The following is a 15,929-nucleotide window of genomic DNA, read 5'->3' as shown; positions in this document are numbered from 1 at the left end:
GTATGTTATGACCAACAAATGATTTTTGTTTAATACTTTCCACAAGAGACTATAAATTCAACAACACAGCACTACCTGGAAGCATACCAGACCACTAACTCAGAAAAGAAGAGTGCTACTTCCTGGCTTAAATAAAAAAAGCATTACATTTGGTTTAATTCAATACTGTTTTACTTTAGGGCAGTCCTGATGGTGCCCATATGAAGAAGGAAAACCCAAACTCTAATATATCTCTTCATCCCTCCAAGACATATTTGTTTTACAGCTGTTATTACAGCTTCATCATTGTAACGTGCATTTTAAAAAAAAAAACAAAATCACTTGTGATGTTTTAAAACAACCGATATTGGCAAAAGCCTATGTGTGTGTGGAATGTACATACACATGCAGTGGGGAACATATAGATCCTTCAGACAATACAAAAAATGGAAGCTAGGCTAGTCATCTGACAGGAGAAGCAGGAGTAATCAGTTCTGGCACTGTCCTACACCAGTGCAGCTTTGCCAATTTTTAGACCCAAAGTAATAATAACAATCCCTCAAGAAATCTTCACTGACAGTGTCAAACCAAGCTGATACAACTTGCAATGTTGTCTTGGACTTCACAAGGAACTATAAGGAAGGTGAAACTTAGTAGTGAGTCTGAAATAACATTAAAGATTTGTGAACTGTCAGGTCTCCATGCCATCACAATTAAAAAGCCCTGCAACGTTGCTGCTCAACAGGAATAGAACCATAGTGTATATAGTGTCCGTTACTGGTAACCTGTATTGATTTTATTCACTCCAGAGATTTTAATTTTTGAAAACAAGTTCCTTGCAAGGCAGCTTCTTCTCCAACTTTGACTTCTACTCCAAAAACCAGTACAAAATCTTTTGCAGGAACACCACTTCCATAAAGGAGATACATATTCCTTTGGATGAGAGGAAAATCTGTCTTCCTCTGACTGCAGCTTGATTTAAGTCAACTATATCTGCTCTAATTTTGTGTTTTTATGTGCCAGAGCTCATTTCTCTATCAGTCTGAAAACTCACTCATCTCATGGAATGATTTTCTACGTCTCGGATCAAAAAGAGACCAACTTCATGGCCCTTTTCGTTGCTCATGGCCGTCTCATTTTTGTGTTTAATGTTGGTCATCAGAAGATAAGGATTAAGAGCCAAGAGAAATACAATGATGGCCTTTGGCACAATGTAAGTAAAATAAAGCAATCATTATGATGGCACATACTATCAAGGCTGCAGATATGACACTGCTGATATGACAGCTCGGGAAGTTTTCATTCATGTGTTCATAACCACACCTTGTTGAGCTGAGAAACTTCTTCCAATGCAGCATTTTATCAAGTCATTAACTAGGTACAGGAAAGTGAGTCAGTTATAAAAATCTAGCAGTTCCCAACACTAACAGCTGAACAGAAGTGACAGAAATAAGCAGAACAGTGAGGCAACTAAGAGTTAAATTAGCTAGGAAAGGAAGGACTAGGATAATTCTGATCAGCAAATTTCTTTGAAGTGCCTAAGCAAGGAGCACACCTGTCTTTGGCTCCCTCTCTACAAAAATAAAAAGATATTTTTAAGGCTCAAGGTGAATTTCCCTCTGTAGGTACCTCTCTCCTGACTGACTACAGAGGAAGTCTACAGTTACTAAACTCCTAACTTGGGCACTTAAGTGTTTAAAGCAGGCTGGATGAATCCAGACCATAAAACTGGCGAAGACCATGAAAATGCTAACAGTGGTAGCACTGTAGCAATGAATCATATATGCAAAGATAAGACGGGCAGATCTCAGTAGACCTTGTGACACATTGATTACTTCTGCCTTGTACACCAAAATGTAAGAAAGACATCAGTTTTACTATCTAGCCTTTACATGAATGTGAAAAGAGAGGGTTGTCCAGCATAGAATATTGACAGTTAATAAAACAGGCTTATAGAGTATCACTCACAAGCTTTTCTTCTCAAACTTATCTTCTTCCACTGCACAGGAGTGTTCCCTCAACAGCTTAAAGTAATCTCCCAATTTTTTTTCCTCTCCTTCTAGGTGATATTTATCAGAGGCAAAAATATTGGTCGCTTGATAATTGATGGTCTCCGAGTACTGGAAGAACCTTTCAGCGGTGATGCCAATAGCTGGCAAGTCACTGAACCACTCTATATTGGGGGTGTGGCTCCCGGAAAAGCTGTAAAAAATATCCAGGTAAAGCAGACACCCATTACATCATCCCATACCTCTATGTACAGCTAATGCAAAAGCTGACTGTAGGGATGAGTTCAGGCAAAAGCATATTATGAGCTGAATCCTCAGCATGCTGAGCAGCACACAGCTCAGTTCAAGTGGCCAGCAAATCTCCTGCAGGGCTAGGCTGGTGGTAGCTGGACTAGACTTCTGTAGACTTACAGCAGCAACTGGAAAGCCAGTGGTCCCTGAGGAACAGAGAAATCCTAGTGACATCCAAGCTTAGATGAGACAGGTAAAGTTAGGTGAGATCAGTTTCACCCTAAGGTCTGAGATATAGATGAATTTCTCAGAGTTTAGTGTTGTCTTGCTATCTCTCTTTTAAGACAGTACCTAGAAGTCAGAATTCTTCTCTACATCTTTGTACTGAAGTATATTGAAAGGAGTGTTAAAGCAAAAATGAACATAACCAAGTCTCCTTCAAGGTAATCTTTAGTGTTATGTGCCTAACGATAGATACACTACTCAGAAAAAGTAGACTCCTGACTTGCCTTGAGGGTATGAGGTATGTATAACACTGCCTTGCTCTCGCACTTTGCTTCTCAGGGTTCAGTAAGGATTATTTGAGAAACAATACAAGCTGGAGTTACCTTGAAGTCATCAGAGAGACATGAGAGGCTACAAAAAGCATCTGTCCTGCTTCTCTTCTCTGGAAACTGTTTTTTAATTCAAAACTGATGCACCAGACAATCACACCCTTACAACCCATAAATAAGTACAAATAAGGACAGAAGAGTTTATTTCATTCCACAAGCAGTTTATCTACTAATCATGCTTTTTTTTTTTCCCCTCAGATTAACTCTGTCTACAGTTTTAGTGGCTGTCTCAGCAATTTACAGCTCAATGGAAGATCAGTTACTTCAGCTTCGCAGACATTTAGTGTAACGCCTTGCTTTGAAGGCCCATCAGAAGCAGGAACATACTTTTCATCTGAAGGAGGATATGTCGTCCTTGGTAATACACTACTAAACAAATGTATCCCATAATATATGACTGTAGTATTCACTGTGCTTCAGAATGGCATATTTTGCTAAAGGGTGTGGTAATTTCTGAGACTGTGAACTGTAAGGATTATTAGATACAGATCATTATTGTGGTAAGCAGCTGATGTTGACAGGTCACAATGTCACCATGAAACTTAAGTTGTTACATAAATACATCTGTATGTATGTATTTCAAATAATTAGAATGATTTCACAAGGGAACAGATTATAATATGGTAAAAATTATCATAGCCACATTGACTTCTATATGTCTAAGACCAAGTACACCAGCTAATGGTCATCCCTTAGTTTTTTAATTAGTAAAACAACACGTAGTTCAAAAATCCTCAGGAAAGGCTTTCTGCATGTCTTCATAATACGCAGCATGACAGAACACATCTTTTCTGTCATTTAGGCCTGCTGTGTTCCAGGAAGTGTTTTATGAGGGTTTTCTGGTCACATAGGCTCTGATCTGAACCAGAAAGGAAACTGCACAACCCCATTCATTGGCAACACCAAGAAGAATTAGACAGTGTTTCTAATTTGCTCTCTGGCCTGCCACCAGACTGAAAAAGGAAGTTTCTTCTACTGAATCATCAAAGCTCAAGGGAACTCCCACTCACTGTATAAAGACTGCTGAATGTCTAGCAAATTGCACAATAACAAACTGCCAAAAAATGTAGATAATTTACTTTCTGCTGTCCATTTCACTGCCAGGAAATATTTTTAAACAAAATACATTTTTTAAATAATGAAAAAATTAAAGAAACCTTTATTAATACTCCAAGCAAACATAATCAAAACAAAAGTTGAAATGGGTCATTGATGGCACACCATGCCATCTCTTTCAATATGTGTACTGGCACATGTTTCAACAGTTTTACGGACCGGACAAATAAGTTCCACCCTGGGCTTTGAATTTCTATTTTGACTTTGAATAAATGTCCAATTTCATCACTAACTCAGTACAAAAAGAATGTTATTCTTTTTACCTCACAGATGAATCCTTCAGTTTAGGGCTGAAATTTGAAGTTGTTTTTGAAATACGTCCCCGAAGCAGCTCAGGAATTCTACTGCATGGTCACAGCGTGAATGGAGAGTACTTGAATATGCACATGAGAAATGGACAGGTATAATGAAGGTCACCTTTTCTCCACTGCTTTGACCTGTTCCTCTCCCGCATGCTTGGGCTCTGCTATATGCAGCTTTTGTCTTACAAATTTGCTATTAATTGATTCTTATTTCTCTCCTAAATATATTAACTTATTAGATTAGGCAAATTTATTTTAAAATATAAAAAATAACACCTAAGACAAAACCAGATCACTTTACTGATACCAACTATAAATATTTAATGAGCAGTTGAAAGAAGCAAGAGCACTGACTCTTCGGTGCTGCACTTTCATCCACATATTAAAAATATATGTATAACAGTTACAAGTAAGGTGACTATTGATGAATTTTTATCTCTTGGTTGTTAGAAGTCTGGGTTGCGCTCAGTCTTTTCTTCCTTTAACATGTATGTGTGTGATGGGGAGAGTGAAGGAAAGTTCTGATTGTCTGTTAATCTGGTTTCTAGACGTTCTGGATTTTTGTAAGGCTGTCAATTGAAAGAGGGAGGTTTGAAATGAATTTACCACTTAGTTGTTGCTGTTGCTATTTTTTTATCATGTTCATTGCTAAAATCTGGATCCCTTCATGCTATGTATGCATTGCACACATACAGTAATAAGTTGCTAAGTGGACAAAACAAGCAAAGGTTTAGAGCAGGGGAATTTTTTTTTTCCCTTTTGGTAGAAAAGAAACGCTGGGCATAGTCAAGAGACTAAGCAGTGGGGATATTCTTTAACCATTGCAATGCACTACCTAGTATCTAACTGTCAACCAAAGTGGTAGGGTATTTATGTGAGGCTGGCTGTACTTCAGTTAGAAATAGGACACCTGAGGAAACCGCTGTGACCTCTCTTAAAGAACAGGAACCTACAGTAGAATGACTTAGTGGATAGTTCACATGGTGATTCATCCTATCCTAAAGCAGGTCTAATACAGGTGACTAAATGAGCTGTCACTCAGAGAATCTATTTTTCTATATTGACTATAGAGAGAACAGGTGCTTCAGTTAGGCACCTAACTTTTGACAGCTGATTAGGTTAAGATAAAGTCCATTCTTACAGCTGTGGCTACTCCTTGGTGAATTAGCAAATAAATTCTTAAAGCACACTGCATTGCTGTGTATCATGCCACCCCTAAAAATTGCATCTGTTTACAACTGGTCCAGCCTAGTACTTCTTATGTAAAGATCTGATGGAAGGTTTGCATGCCCAGAAACTTGCCTGGTTTTCCAGCTGTATCACTTGGTCAAACAAAAGATAATGCCTCACTTACTGCTTCAAACCTCACTTCCTGTATAACATATATGCAATTCATAAACAAAATTCACCCTGGAAAAGCAGCTCTTCCCTGCTTGTCACTGCAACAGGTACACTAGTTACCTTCTTAGCAAGCATCTGTGTTCCTTACCATTAACTATCTGTTCTCTTTGAATGCATTACTGAAGACCCATTTTGTGAAAACATTTTTGCTAGACAAATAACAACATCACCTTTGATTCATTATTTAAATGTATGCACCTCTATCTACAGCTTGTCTGGGTGATTTATTAAGGAGCTACTTTCTCTCATGAGTCTGCATTTGCTTTAATTGTTCCTACATATTTTGTCCAAGGGTGAATAGAAGAGAACATGAGGATCATTTCATCTTTGTTTGCTGGTGCCCTTGTGGAAAAAAAAGTTTAAAAATTTCTCAGTTACAACTATATTGAAAAAGAGATCCTCTAAAATTAAATATAAATTGTTTCCTTGCAACATTTTCAGTCAACAAGATGTCAGCATTATCAGGGACAACTGAAACATCTGAAGAGCCTGAGTGGCTGGACTCAGAGTTTGGAGTTCAGCAATCACCACTGGGAATCTTGTGCCCCGCAATAGGAACATGACACTGCTCTGCCACTGCTGTAACATTTCCATGCATTAAGATATTAATCCACGTAACTAAAGCAGAGGTGCAAAATTCAGAATTATGTTCACTTTCTAGCTCTGCCAGAGGTTTGCTGGTAAGCTTGAAGAAGTAACCTAAAAGTCATTCTTAAGTTCCCTATCTATTCCTTTCTTACATCTTGTCTGTTTGTTTATACTTGTGTTTTTCATTACTGTTTTCCTTACGGAGTGGCTAGCCAGATGCCAAAACATCATCTGATGCCTCTAAACACTAATTTACCACACAGGAAATTACAGAGTAGCAGTACTAGAAAATGTCAGTGAAATTAGCTGTTATTTTTTAATCTTTTTTTGAACTCTTCCTTGAGTTCAAATCAGAAATGTTGCAGAACTACTGAATCTAGGGGGAAAAAAAAAAAAAAAAAAACCAAAAACAAAAACAGCCAAAAACACAACTAAATCAGTGAATTAGAAAGGTTCTTTATTTTAAAGCATTTCATGAAACCATGTTTATCTTTCACTTACATGCTAGATATTTTGAGTGGGGAATACAGCATTATTACAACAGAAGGAAAAAAGAGAACATGAGGGGATTTACAGTGATGACTACATTATTTTCCCCCAGGTTACTGTGAAGCTGAATAATGGAATCAGGGATTTTTCAACTTCAGTAACACTGAAACAGAGTCTCTGCGATGGCAGGTGGCACCGAATTGCAGGTCAGTAAAACATGAGCACCTCCTAAGTAAGGTGACAGAGCCCAGTTCTCACTCCCCAGATACCCATCTCCATGAGCTAGTACACTGGGAATGGGGTCATATTTTCAGTTTTTCCTTTTCACCTGTCAAGACACAAGTTTGTGTGAAAGACACAGTCATATTCGTCCCTCAGATAGAGGAACTCTAGAGCTTCCTGGGAGGACAAGCACAACTTCCCTATGAAGAACAAGCAAAGATGGAAGCTCTTTGTTGAAAGAACACAAGACAGCCTAGCTGAAATGCTGGCAAGCTTTCCTAAGTCGTATACCAGATGATATTCTTATTTTCCCAGTTAGTGGTTAAATAAGTTGGTAGAATGTAGAAGACACAAGTATATAGGTCAAGTAACTTGACTTAAAGGTCAAGTAACAGGACAGATCTGGGGAGCCCCTGCCTCACACAGAGGGATGCCTACACTCAGGATTTTGCCTCTGTGCCAGCCATTCTTCTTTCCCGGGTTTGAAAGTCAAACTACTTCTAAACCTCAGTTACTTTGAACTTCCTTACCCTCCTGTCCAGATGCTGACCTGGGACATCTCCCAGTGTCACATCCAGAAGAGGTCAGAGTGTGCACTCTTTCCCCATGCATTCTGGTTTTTTTCTGAAGGAAACCCAGTCACACAAGCAAGGAGGAAACCTCACTGCATTCTAGTATGTCCCCTACTGGGAATGATTTGGCAAAGTTTTTCTAAGCCCCACACCACTGTATGCTCATACCCTGCAGGCTAGACATGGCTGCCAGCCATCAAGACCCCCAGTCAAAAGCACCCTTGCTCCCACAACTGCATCTTCCACTGGCCCTGCTCTGTGCCAGAATCTGCCCACATCCTGTTGCTGATGGCTCACACCCAACCTAGCAAACACTAGATCAAACAGATAACTCCTGTCATAGAAAACTCACGTGCTACTTCTTACAATTTTCTTGATCCCTGTTTCTTCTCCTTTCAGTTATTAGAGATGCTAATGTGGTGCAGCTGGATGTAGACTCTGAAGTCAACCATGTGGTAGGGCCACTAAATCCAAAGGCAACTGACCACAGGGAGCCAGTGTTTATTGGAGGTGTACCAGGTATGTTTTTGGCACAAGTTTGTGGTACATTGTTCTCAAATTTCAACACAGGTTCTAGAGAAAGCAGAGAGACTTCATTTCCATTTCAAAAAAGAACAAAACATATCTCATGTTAACAACCTGGTAATATCAAAAGGCTCAAGAGCTGATCAGAAATATTCTGCCCCAAGTTCTAAAAGAAAAAAACCTACCGCTTCATTGAAATTAAAACATTCACAGTTGCTGGAGGGTCAGGTATGGACTCAGTAGTCAGACAGCTAGAAAAAAATCACTTTTTTTCCATTTTAGTTTCCAGTATGGGCTTACTGTTTTTTAAGAAGTGATTTATTTATTTATGGGATTGGAAACTCACTGTCACTGTAACTGGAGTCTCAAGGTTTTGTTGCTGGTAGGCTTCTTTCTTGTTCTTCAAGCAATGGTGTCTTTGAACACAAGACAAAACATGAAGATTCTTTTTCTGACTAGTGATTTCTATTGCACAGATGTCTGCTAATGTGAATTTGTGACTCACAGACCATCTGTGTAGCGTGGGCCAAGATTACTACATTTACTTCCCTTATTCAACAGACAGAGCTACTCTGTTGGGGTTCATATACAAACTGTAATCAACACTACGTGCTTCAATTTTTAAGTCACCTCCTGTACATTTCTCATTGAAAACTGGCAGCATTATTTCTATGTGCCTTGCATGTCAATCATAAACAGCTCTAACTACAAAATTTAATATATTGCTTATCTTGGATTAGTGGCTTGAGTGCATGATGTTCTCATCCATCCCACACTACCAGGAGGAAAAATGAGCCTAAAGAGAATAATAAAATCTATGTGCAGATGCCTGTTCGCTCTTTAAATCCAAACTGGAATTTTATTAGGACAGAACTCTTCCCAGAGAGGTAATATAAAGTGGTAATTGCAAATGCTGTTCTGCTTCATAATATAGCCTTCTATTTCTACATTTATTATAGAATACTAAAACAATGCCATACATTGGCTCTATAATGCTATTATCAACCTGGCAGGGAAAAATCTTACAAAGAACTTCATGACCACAAACAAGATATAATACTAACTAATACCATGTAAATATAGTAAACTAAATGTAGACTTACAAATCAGACACACATGACAACACATGCAATATTAAAAGAAATTACAAACACACAACCTGGGATTCATCTACTCTGTTACAAAAAATGCAGTTGTCAAAAAATGCAAGATTGGGCCTCTATTGACTATGTAGTATCAAGTTTTACATAAAAGTAGATCACTTCCCATACTTACTCTAATGGCCTCTAGGGCACTGGTAGTAGGCCAAACATTTTAAAAGACCCACAGAAGATTCAGCAGAGCTACAGTTAGTAGGAAATTGAAAAGATTCTGCCACCAAACTGATTATTTTAGTCATCATGAGCTCTAATTTTGTTTTGTTTTGTTTTTTTTATAAATCTCCTTCTTCCAGAGTCTCTGCTAACATCCAGCCTGACTACACGCAACTCTTTCATTGGCTGCATTCGTAACTTCATGATTGATGAAAAACCAGTGAGTTTTAGTAAAGCAGCTTTGGTTAGCGGTGCTGTAAGCATCAATACCTGTCCAGCAGCCTGATAGCGCACTGCATCAATCCCATAAAGTTCCATAGACCACAGGAAAAAAAATAGCACAAAAGAAACCATGTTCATCGAGAGAAGAATGAAAATATCAAGGATCTATCTACAGAAAGCAGTATGTTTAAGGGTCACTTCTAATGTTTACGTGCAAACAAAAATCACTGAAGAATAAAGGGCTGTTGCTTCTGCACTTCTCTTACTATACCACAAGAGTGAGCTTTACCATTTCTTATAGTGTATGTGGCCAGTCTGTTACATGAAAATGTGAGATTATAAAAGAAATGAAAATTATATTAAATACATTACTTCCAAGATAGATCCTCTACATCATTTCATTCCATACTTTAGGTCACCCTTTGTTTCGCAGGAAAAGATCTGCTAATGCACATTAAAGAATAATGCTAGATAACAGACTTGCATCACAAATAACTGTGTTCAAAGATTTTTCTTTTTAATTTTCCATTCAACTCATTTCTATATTCATCAATTAAAATGGGGGGCAGAGAGCATACCAATTATGTAAGCTTACAAACAATGAAAAACTGAATTTTTTATTTCCACTTCTAGACTTCATGGATATATTCTAGCACAATGTGAAGATAGGATGTATATATTTTAAGACAGACACTTTACCTAACTGATCATTTACCTAAACTAGGTAATTTTAGAGCAATACTTGCCTTACATAGGAAGGGAGAATAGAAATAAAATTCAAAATTTCAAGTTTTTTATCTAATTTTTAAATGCACTTACATAAAACCACAGCACTAAATCCACAATCTCACTGTGATCTCATCTGCACCAATATAACACAAGTTATCACAAAATGTAGAAAGCAGAATCACAGTCACAGTTTCAGGCAAATCCCTTATCACATAAAATCACCACTTCCTTGTGAGACTGCTGCAGGACTTCAGTTTACAGCAGTAATCCTCAAACTAGGAACATGTTCCTGTGGAATGTATCCCAGGAGATACACTGTTGCAGAGGAACTGGGGGTGAAATAGGAAGATGTAAGCAGAAGGCAAAGGGCTGCAAACCTGAGCTGTCAAAACCGTGGAAGGTAGATGGAAGCTAATACTAGGCTTTAGCTCACAGTAGGCTTGAACATCACTTGCAATACATAGTCTCTTCAGTGACAACCTACAAGGCACCAAAGCCACTTAGGCTTGTTTTCTTTAAAGAATAAACTATTGTTGACAGAAAGTTTTACAATTGCTGAGCAAATTATCATTGGAACCAACTCAAAACATGACCAGCTGCAAAGCAGGAAAATATAAAAGGTGAAAATAAAGGACAACACCCTACAGACTAAAAATTAATAGGAGCTCACCTGGAAAATACACAAGGGACAACTGGAATCCGAAGTTCATAAATCTATGGACAGCTGGAGGAACCACCAGAATAAGATACATGTGTAAGCACTAATCAGTAGCTTCCCTACTACTCTCTCAGTAGGAAAAGGGTTTTGACAGATTGAAGTGGTCTTGGCTTACTCTGGATAAAGAACTGCAAGCTCTGGACACACCAGCACAGGAACTCTCCGGCAGCTGGGACCATGTCACTGCCTCTCCACTTGTCTCAAGTCCAGTGTTGGGTGGTAAGTGGACAAGAGAAGATAGTGTGGCTCCAGCAGCCACTGCCTCTCCGTCCACCAGCCCCGACAGATCTGCTCACGCTTTCAGCCCCACGCCTGTTCTAACTGCCTTCTCCTGGACGTCTCCCACTCTGTTCCCTGCAACGCTCAGGCAATATGCTCCCAGGACAGTTTCCCTTCCCAACCGCAGAGGGAGGCCCCCTGTTTTGGGGAGTGGTATATAGACCCCTCTTTTCATCACTTCATAGCCCACTGTTCATAATTCAGATGCAACCAGTAAGACCACCCCTCTGCAGTCTCCCCGAATCAAGCACATCATGGGTCCCTAAATCCAGTTGCCTTCAAACGCCACCTTTTTCTTGGATACCAAAACCAGTCAGTATGCCTGCTCAGCTCTTTTCTGCTCCCAGCTACTACCCAGGCTCTGAAAAGAAAACATTTAGGGCTTTTGGTTTGGGAATTTTTTTATTATTGGGGTTGAGGGGAACTGTCCTCAGGTCAGTGAGTTGGGTTCCCAGTGGGTACCAGAGGCCATGCATGGTGTCAGGGCTGTGCAGCTGGGAGCGGGCGTAAAAAAGGATGTCTCTCTCCTTCCAGTGGCACTGAGTTGTGAGACTGGCTCTATCAATCTCATGACACCACCACAACCTGAACTAAGCTTCCTCAGGCCTGCTGGAGAGACCTCAGGCCCCAGACCTCTCTGCTGGAGAGAAAAGCACAGCTTTTTTTTTCCCTGCTTTGATAGTTTCATTACAAGGATTACTGAAATTTCTTTCAAGGTTGTCTGCAGCTGCTAAGCAGGAATAGCCAGGAACAGCATATGCTTGTGCCCCCTAAGAGCATCACAGTTTAGTGAATGCTGGTATTCAGTGGAGCATTGTATGTTAACTGGTAAACACATACTCTGAACGTTTTTCCATCTTACACCCACTTCGAACTAAAGCATATTTTCTCATATCCACATCCAAGCTGTGTGAATAAACAGTATTTTTCTTAGCCATATTTGCTGCAATGAGATTTGGTTTTGTTTGGTTTTTCGATTTTTTTGATTAATCAGTCCTTTGCATACTTTATATATAGAAAACTATAGTAAAATAGTATGTGAATAAAAAACACATTAAAATTCATAAACTGCTACCATTCAATTTACTTCTCTTTACTATATCACCAGCTAATTAAACACGCAGCATTTGTGGGGGGTATCTTCTTCAGTTTTCCTTTCTAGGCCTCAGAGATGCAGGTTTTGCCTCTGAAGAACAGGGTTTCAAAGAAAATTACTATAAACCAGAGGATACTTGCAGACTCAGGAGAGAGCAGAGAATAATGCAAATTTCCCTGCCCCCAACATCCACACAGACCTTGAAATTACGATTCCGTATGCACCAAAGAAAGTCTGTATGTGATACATTACATTACACACACCTCCGCATTCATTTCAAAGCTCCTGGTGTTTAAGAGAAGGCAACTGCCTAAGCAGAAATCTTCCCAGAATTCAATTTGTCTTCTGTAGCTATCTTAAAAATTATAGCTCCAAGACCCTTCATCTACAAAGACTTGGGAAAAACCTCCAAGTTCTGAGGTACATTATCAGATTGTCCATTTGCATTTTCAGTATGAATATAACTATCTCAATTCTGCAGAAAACCTACCAAAAAAATGAGCACTGACCCTAAGGAGATTATAACTTTTCTCTGCCTCCTTCAAGATTTTAATAAGTGTTGTTATAGCCATTATCTAAATCAGGGCTACAACTATACTGTTATTATATCATGGAATATTCTGAAATTTGATGTTTGCACAGCTGTATAACAAAGAATCTAATTTCAAATTGAAATACTCAACAAACTGCTTCAAACTAGAATATTTAATTAGGATCTCTGGCCCCTCTATCTCTTATTTCTGAAGATCGGCAGAGATCTCCCATAGTTGAAGGTTCTTATCAACCTTTCCTTCTCCTCAAAGATCAAGAGTATGGACAGCAGCCTGAAAAGGAAAATGAAAGATGAAGGATTACAGGTCTGACAGTAATTCCCCAAAACTCAACCATTCTACGTAAAACACCAAAAAACCAACAAACCTTCATACATGAACAAAGCCCTGATACAAATCAAGGAATAAAATTAGTTCAAATTCCAGTGTGTTCTCCCCACAGCAGCATGTGGCCTAAATAGTCAAATGACTGCCATTAAAAAGATGCTGAAAGCACAGCATATATATTTAACTTGTGACATATTTAACATTTGGCTCTTGTTATAGTTGGGATTTAAGGGTTATTCACAGATACACAGTGGTCCATGCCAACTCATTTCCTCTCAGTAACATAGTATGTTATTCCTACAATTCAATTATTCAATTCATGTTCTAAAGCTGTAGAACACTGTTACTGTATAGCCTCAACAACAAGAAGTTACTGAGAAAATAAGGGTAAGAAACACACATTAGCATAAGATTGCTGATTAAATGATTAACACAGACAAAAAGTCTCTGAGGGGACCTGACTAGATTAGTGCATTTATACTGTGGTTGATGGAAGTAGAGCTTCATCTACAATGGAACAGAAAGTCAGTGTGTGATTATTTCTCTCACATAGCTGGGCTGCCTGCTTCATTAAACCTCTGAGCACATGCATCAAGCCAAGCTGGTTATTACGCATCCACTTCCTGCCCTTGGACCTCCTTTGTAAGCTAAAAAACATTCCCACATGAATATGAATCTCAGTTGCATCTCTGATTCACAGTGTTTCCAAGCTCTTTGAGAATAATCACTTTACATTTGCCATCACAGACCTCTTAACAGCATATTGGAAGCCAGAGAAGAGTTTCTTGCTGCAATCTCATTTTCAGTGGAGCGAATCCTATTAAGCTGAATCTTGATGGGACACAGAACACAAGAACTACAGCAAACTGAAGGAACAAGTAGAAAGTGTAGTGAATTACACAAGAAAGCAAGCCAGATGCGGTAATGAGATTTCTGTGGACTTTAAATTAAGCTTTAGAATGCTTACAAGCAATGCTGTACTGCTTTTAGCCTAAGTAAGGCCAAAAAAACATGTGAAGGGAAGATTTTAAGGACATGACAGTAGGCAAAGAAGTATAGTAGCAGTTTCACATCTAGTAGCTACAACAGACCACAGCCTGCAGGCTCAGACCAGTTCAGGCAACCACAGGGAACAAAGTTAAGCTATGTTACATCTAGTCTGCCCAGAGAGAAATGAGAAATTACTACCTGCTTTCCCGATTAATATTCATGTAGTTTTACACTGGTGATTAGTTTATAAAAGAAGTGTTTGAGGCAGTATTACTCTACTCATGCTACACCTTCCACCTTCAGGGTTAACCGAAGCCATTTGTCCACTGCAACTTTCAACATGAAGCCTGAGTAAGCTTGGGACACTCATTTCTTTTTCTCAAGAACAATATAAATTTCCAGTTGACGGATTCTTCTCTTTTGATTAAGTTTTTAAAAATTAGTCTTGATATGTATTTCTTATACATATATTATATTGTACAATATTGTATTTGCTGCAATACATACTTAATCTTTCCAGGAGTTTTTTAAAATAGTCATTTGGTATAACTTTATTTTCCTGGGGACTTAGAACTGAACTCTACAGCATCCTAGGTCACATCCAGGAGTCCACACCAAGGTTTCTTCAGGGCAAATAGAGGATTAAGATACACTAAACTTCAGATTTCTATTAAGAATTTCTTTTAGCAAATTTTGTTTGCACACCAGCACTAGAAGTAATATATTTGGAGAAAGCATATTTTGCTGTATAGTTTTAGCCATAAAACCTAATGAACTGGGTTGCATGGAAGTACTTTTCTTCTCCCACAGGAAGCAGAAATGCCATCTGTGTCACAAGAGAGCTTTCTGCAAGCGACTGCTTTGCGTATCACACATTCCTTACATCATTTTGCAGATTCTGTGGACCACTCCTACCGTGCTGAGACAATAGCATCTCTACATTTCTCATCTCTCATTTTTAGTCCCAAAGTTGCCCCACTTTTAGTCCCAAAGATCAACACATAGGCAAAAGCACCTCCTAATTGCACTGTGGACAACTATTTGCACAAGAAATATGAAACTGAGCTTAAAGAAAAACATAATTTGCAAGTCTGATGGGAGGGTATGTCATTATGGCACTTCCACATGACCATTTTTTCATTTAACTTTTAATTTGTATTTTCGTATCATTTGGGACATTTCACGCCATCACTCTGAATAATGTATTTGGGGAAAATAAAACATCTTGTCACGCATCTTCAGCCATAAAAGGTAATGAACTGTATTGTATGGGAATAGCTCGGTTCTCCCATAGAAAGCCTTGATTTTAGGCCTTTGCCACGCCTCCTGTATTTGAGCTTTAGCAGAGACCCCGTAGCCCCTGACAGGCTCACCCTCAAGACTACACCGAGTTTCTGGGTACCTCACCCCGTCCACCGTTCCCGTACTGCCAAACAGGCAACGGACACCTCACTGCTCCCTCAGCTTCTCTCCGTGCACACTTATCCCTACACCAAACCTTCAATCTTACAGAAGCACCCGTGGCCATCAGGATCAACACCCGAACGCCGCTCTCACGGACTGGCGGCCGTTGGGACCCGCCGCCCTCAGGAGGGCCCACACGCGAGGCACAGCCTCACGCACCCCCCTGCCCCCTAATGGAATGTTCCACTCGCG

The 15,929-nt window shown here is 39.2% G+C and overlaps 1 protein-coding gene and 1 long non-coding RNA gene across 3 annotated transcripts in view; one reads left to right on the top strand and one right to left on the bottom strand.

Moving 5' to 3' along the window:
* The window catches only part of LAMA4 (laminin subunit alpha 4), a 106,054-nt gene extending 93,677 nt beyond the window's left edge, over nucleotides 1-12,377 (top strand). For both annotated transcript variants that reach the window (XM_074862325.1, XM_074862324.1), the window contains exons 32-38: nucleotides 1,003-1,192; nucleotides 2,043-2,198; nucleotides 3,032-3,191; nucleotides 4,220-4,350; nucleotides 6,842-6,935; nucleotides 7,923-8,042; nucleotides 9,502-12,377. In XM_074862325.1, the coding sequence (XP_074718426.1) occupies nucleotides 1,003-1,192; nucleotides 2,043-2,198; nucleotides 3,032-3,191; nucleotides 4,220-4,350; nucleotides 6,842-6,935; nucleotides 7,923-8,042; nucleotides 9,502-9,647 (997 nt within the window). In that variant the 3' untranslated portion in view covers nucleotides 9,648-12,377. The remainder of the gene's footprint in view (nucleotides 1-1,002; nucleotides 1,193-2,042; nucleotides 2,199-3,031; nucleotides 3,192-4,219; nucleotides 4,351-6,841; nucleotides 6,936-7,922; nucleotides 8,043-9,501) is intronic.
* Nucleotides 12,378-13,095: 718 nt separating this feature from the next.
* LOC141940798 (uncharacterized) lies at nucleotides 13,096-15,901 on the bottom strand. Its single transcript, XR_012628122.1, has 3 exons — nucleotides 15,784-15,901; nucleotides 14,033-14,149; nucleotides 13,096-13,229 (listed from the first exon to the last, which is right to left on the bottom strand). It is a non-coding gene; the product is annotated as an uncharacterized LOC141940798 (long non-coding RNA).
* Between the last annotated feature and the right edge of the window lie 28 nt (nucleotides 15,902-15,929).

The sequence above is a fragment of the Strix uralensis genome, chromosome 3, assembly GCF_047716275.1.
Source record: "Strix uralensis isolate ZFMK-TIS-50842 chromosome 3, bStrUra1, whole genome shotgun sequence".
NCBI classification, from domain to species: Eukaryota; Metazoa; Chordata; class Aves; order Strigiformes; family Strigidae; genus Strix; species Strix uralensis.
This window is presented reverse-complemented; position numbering and strand designations above follow the sequence as displayed.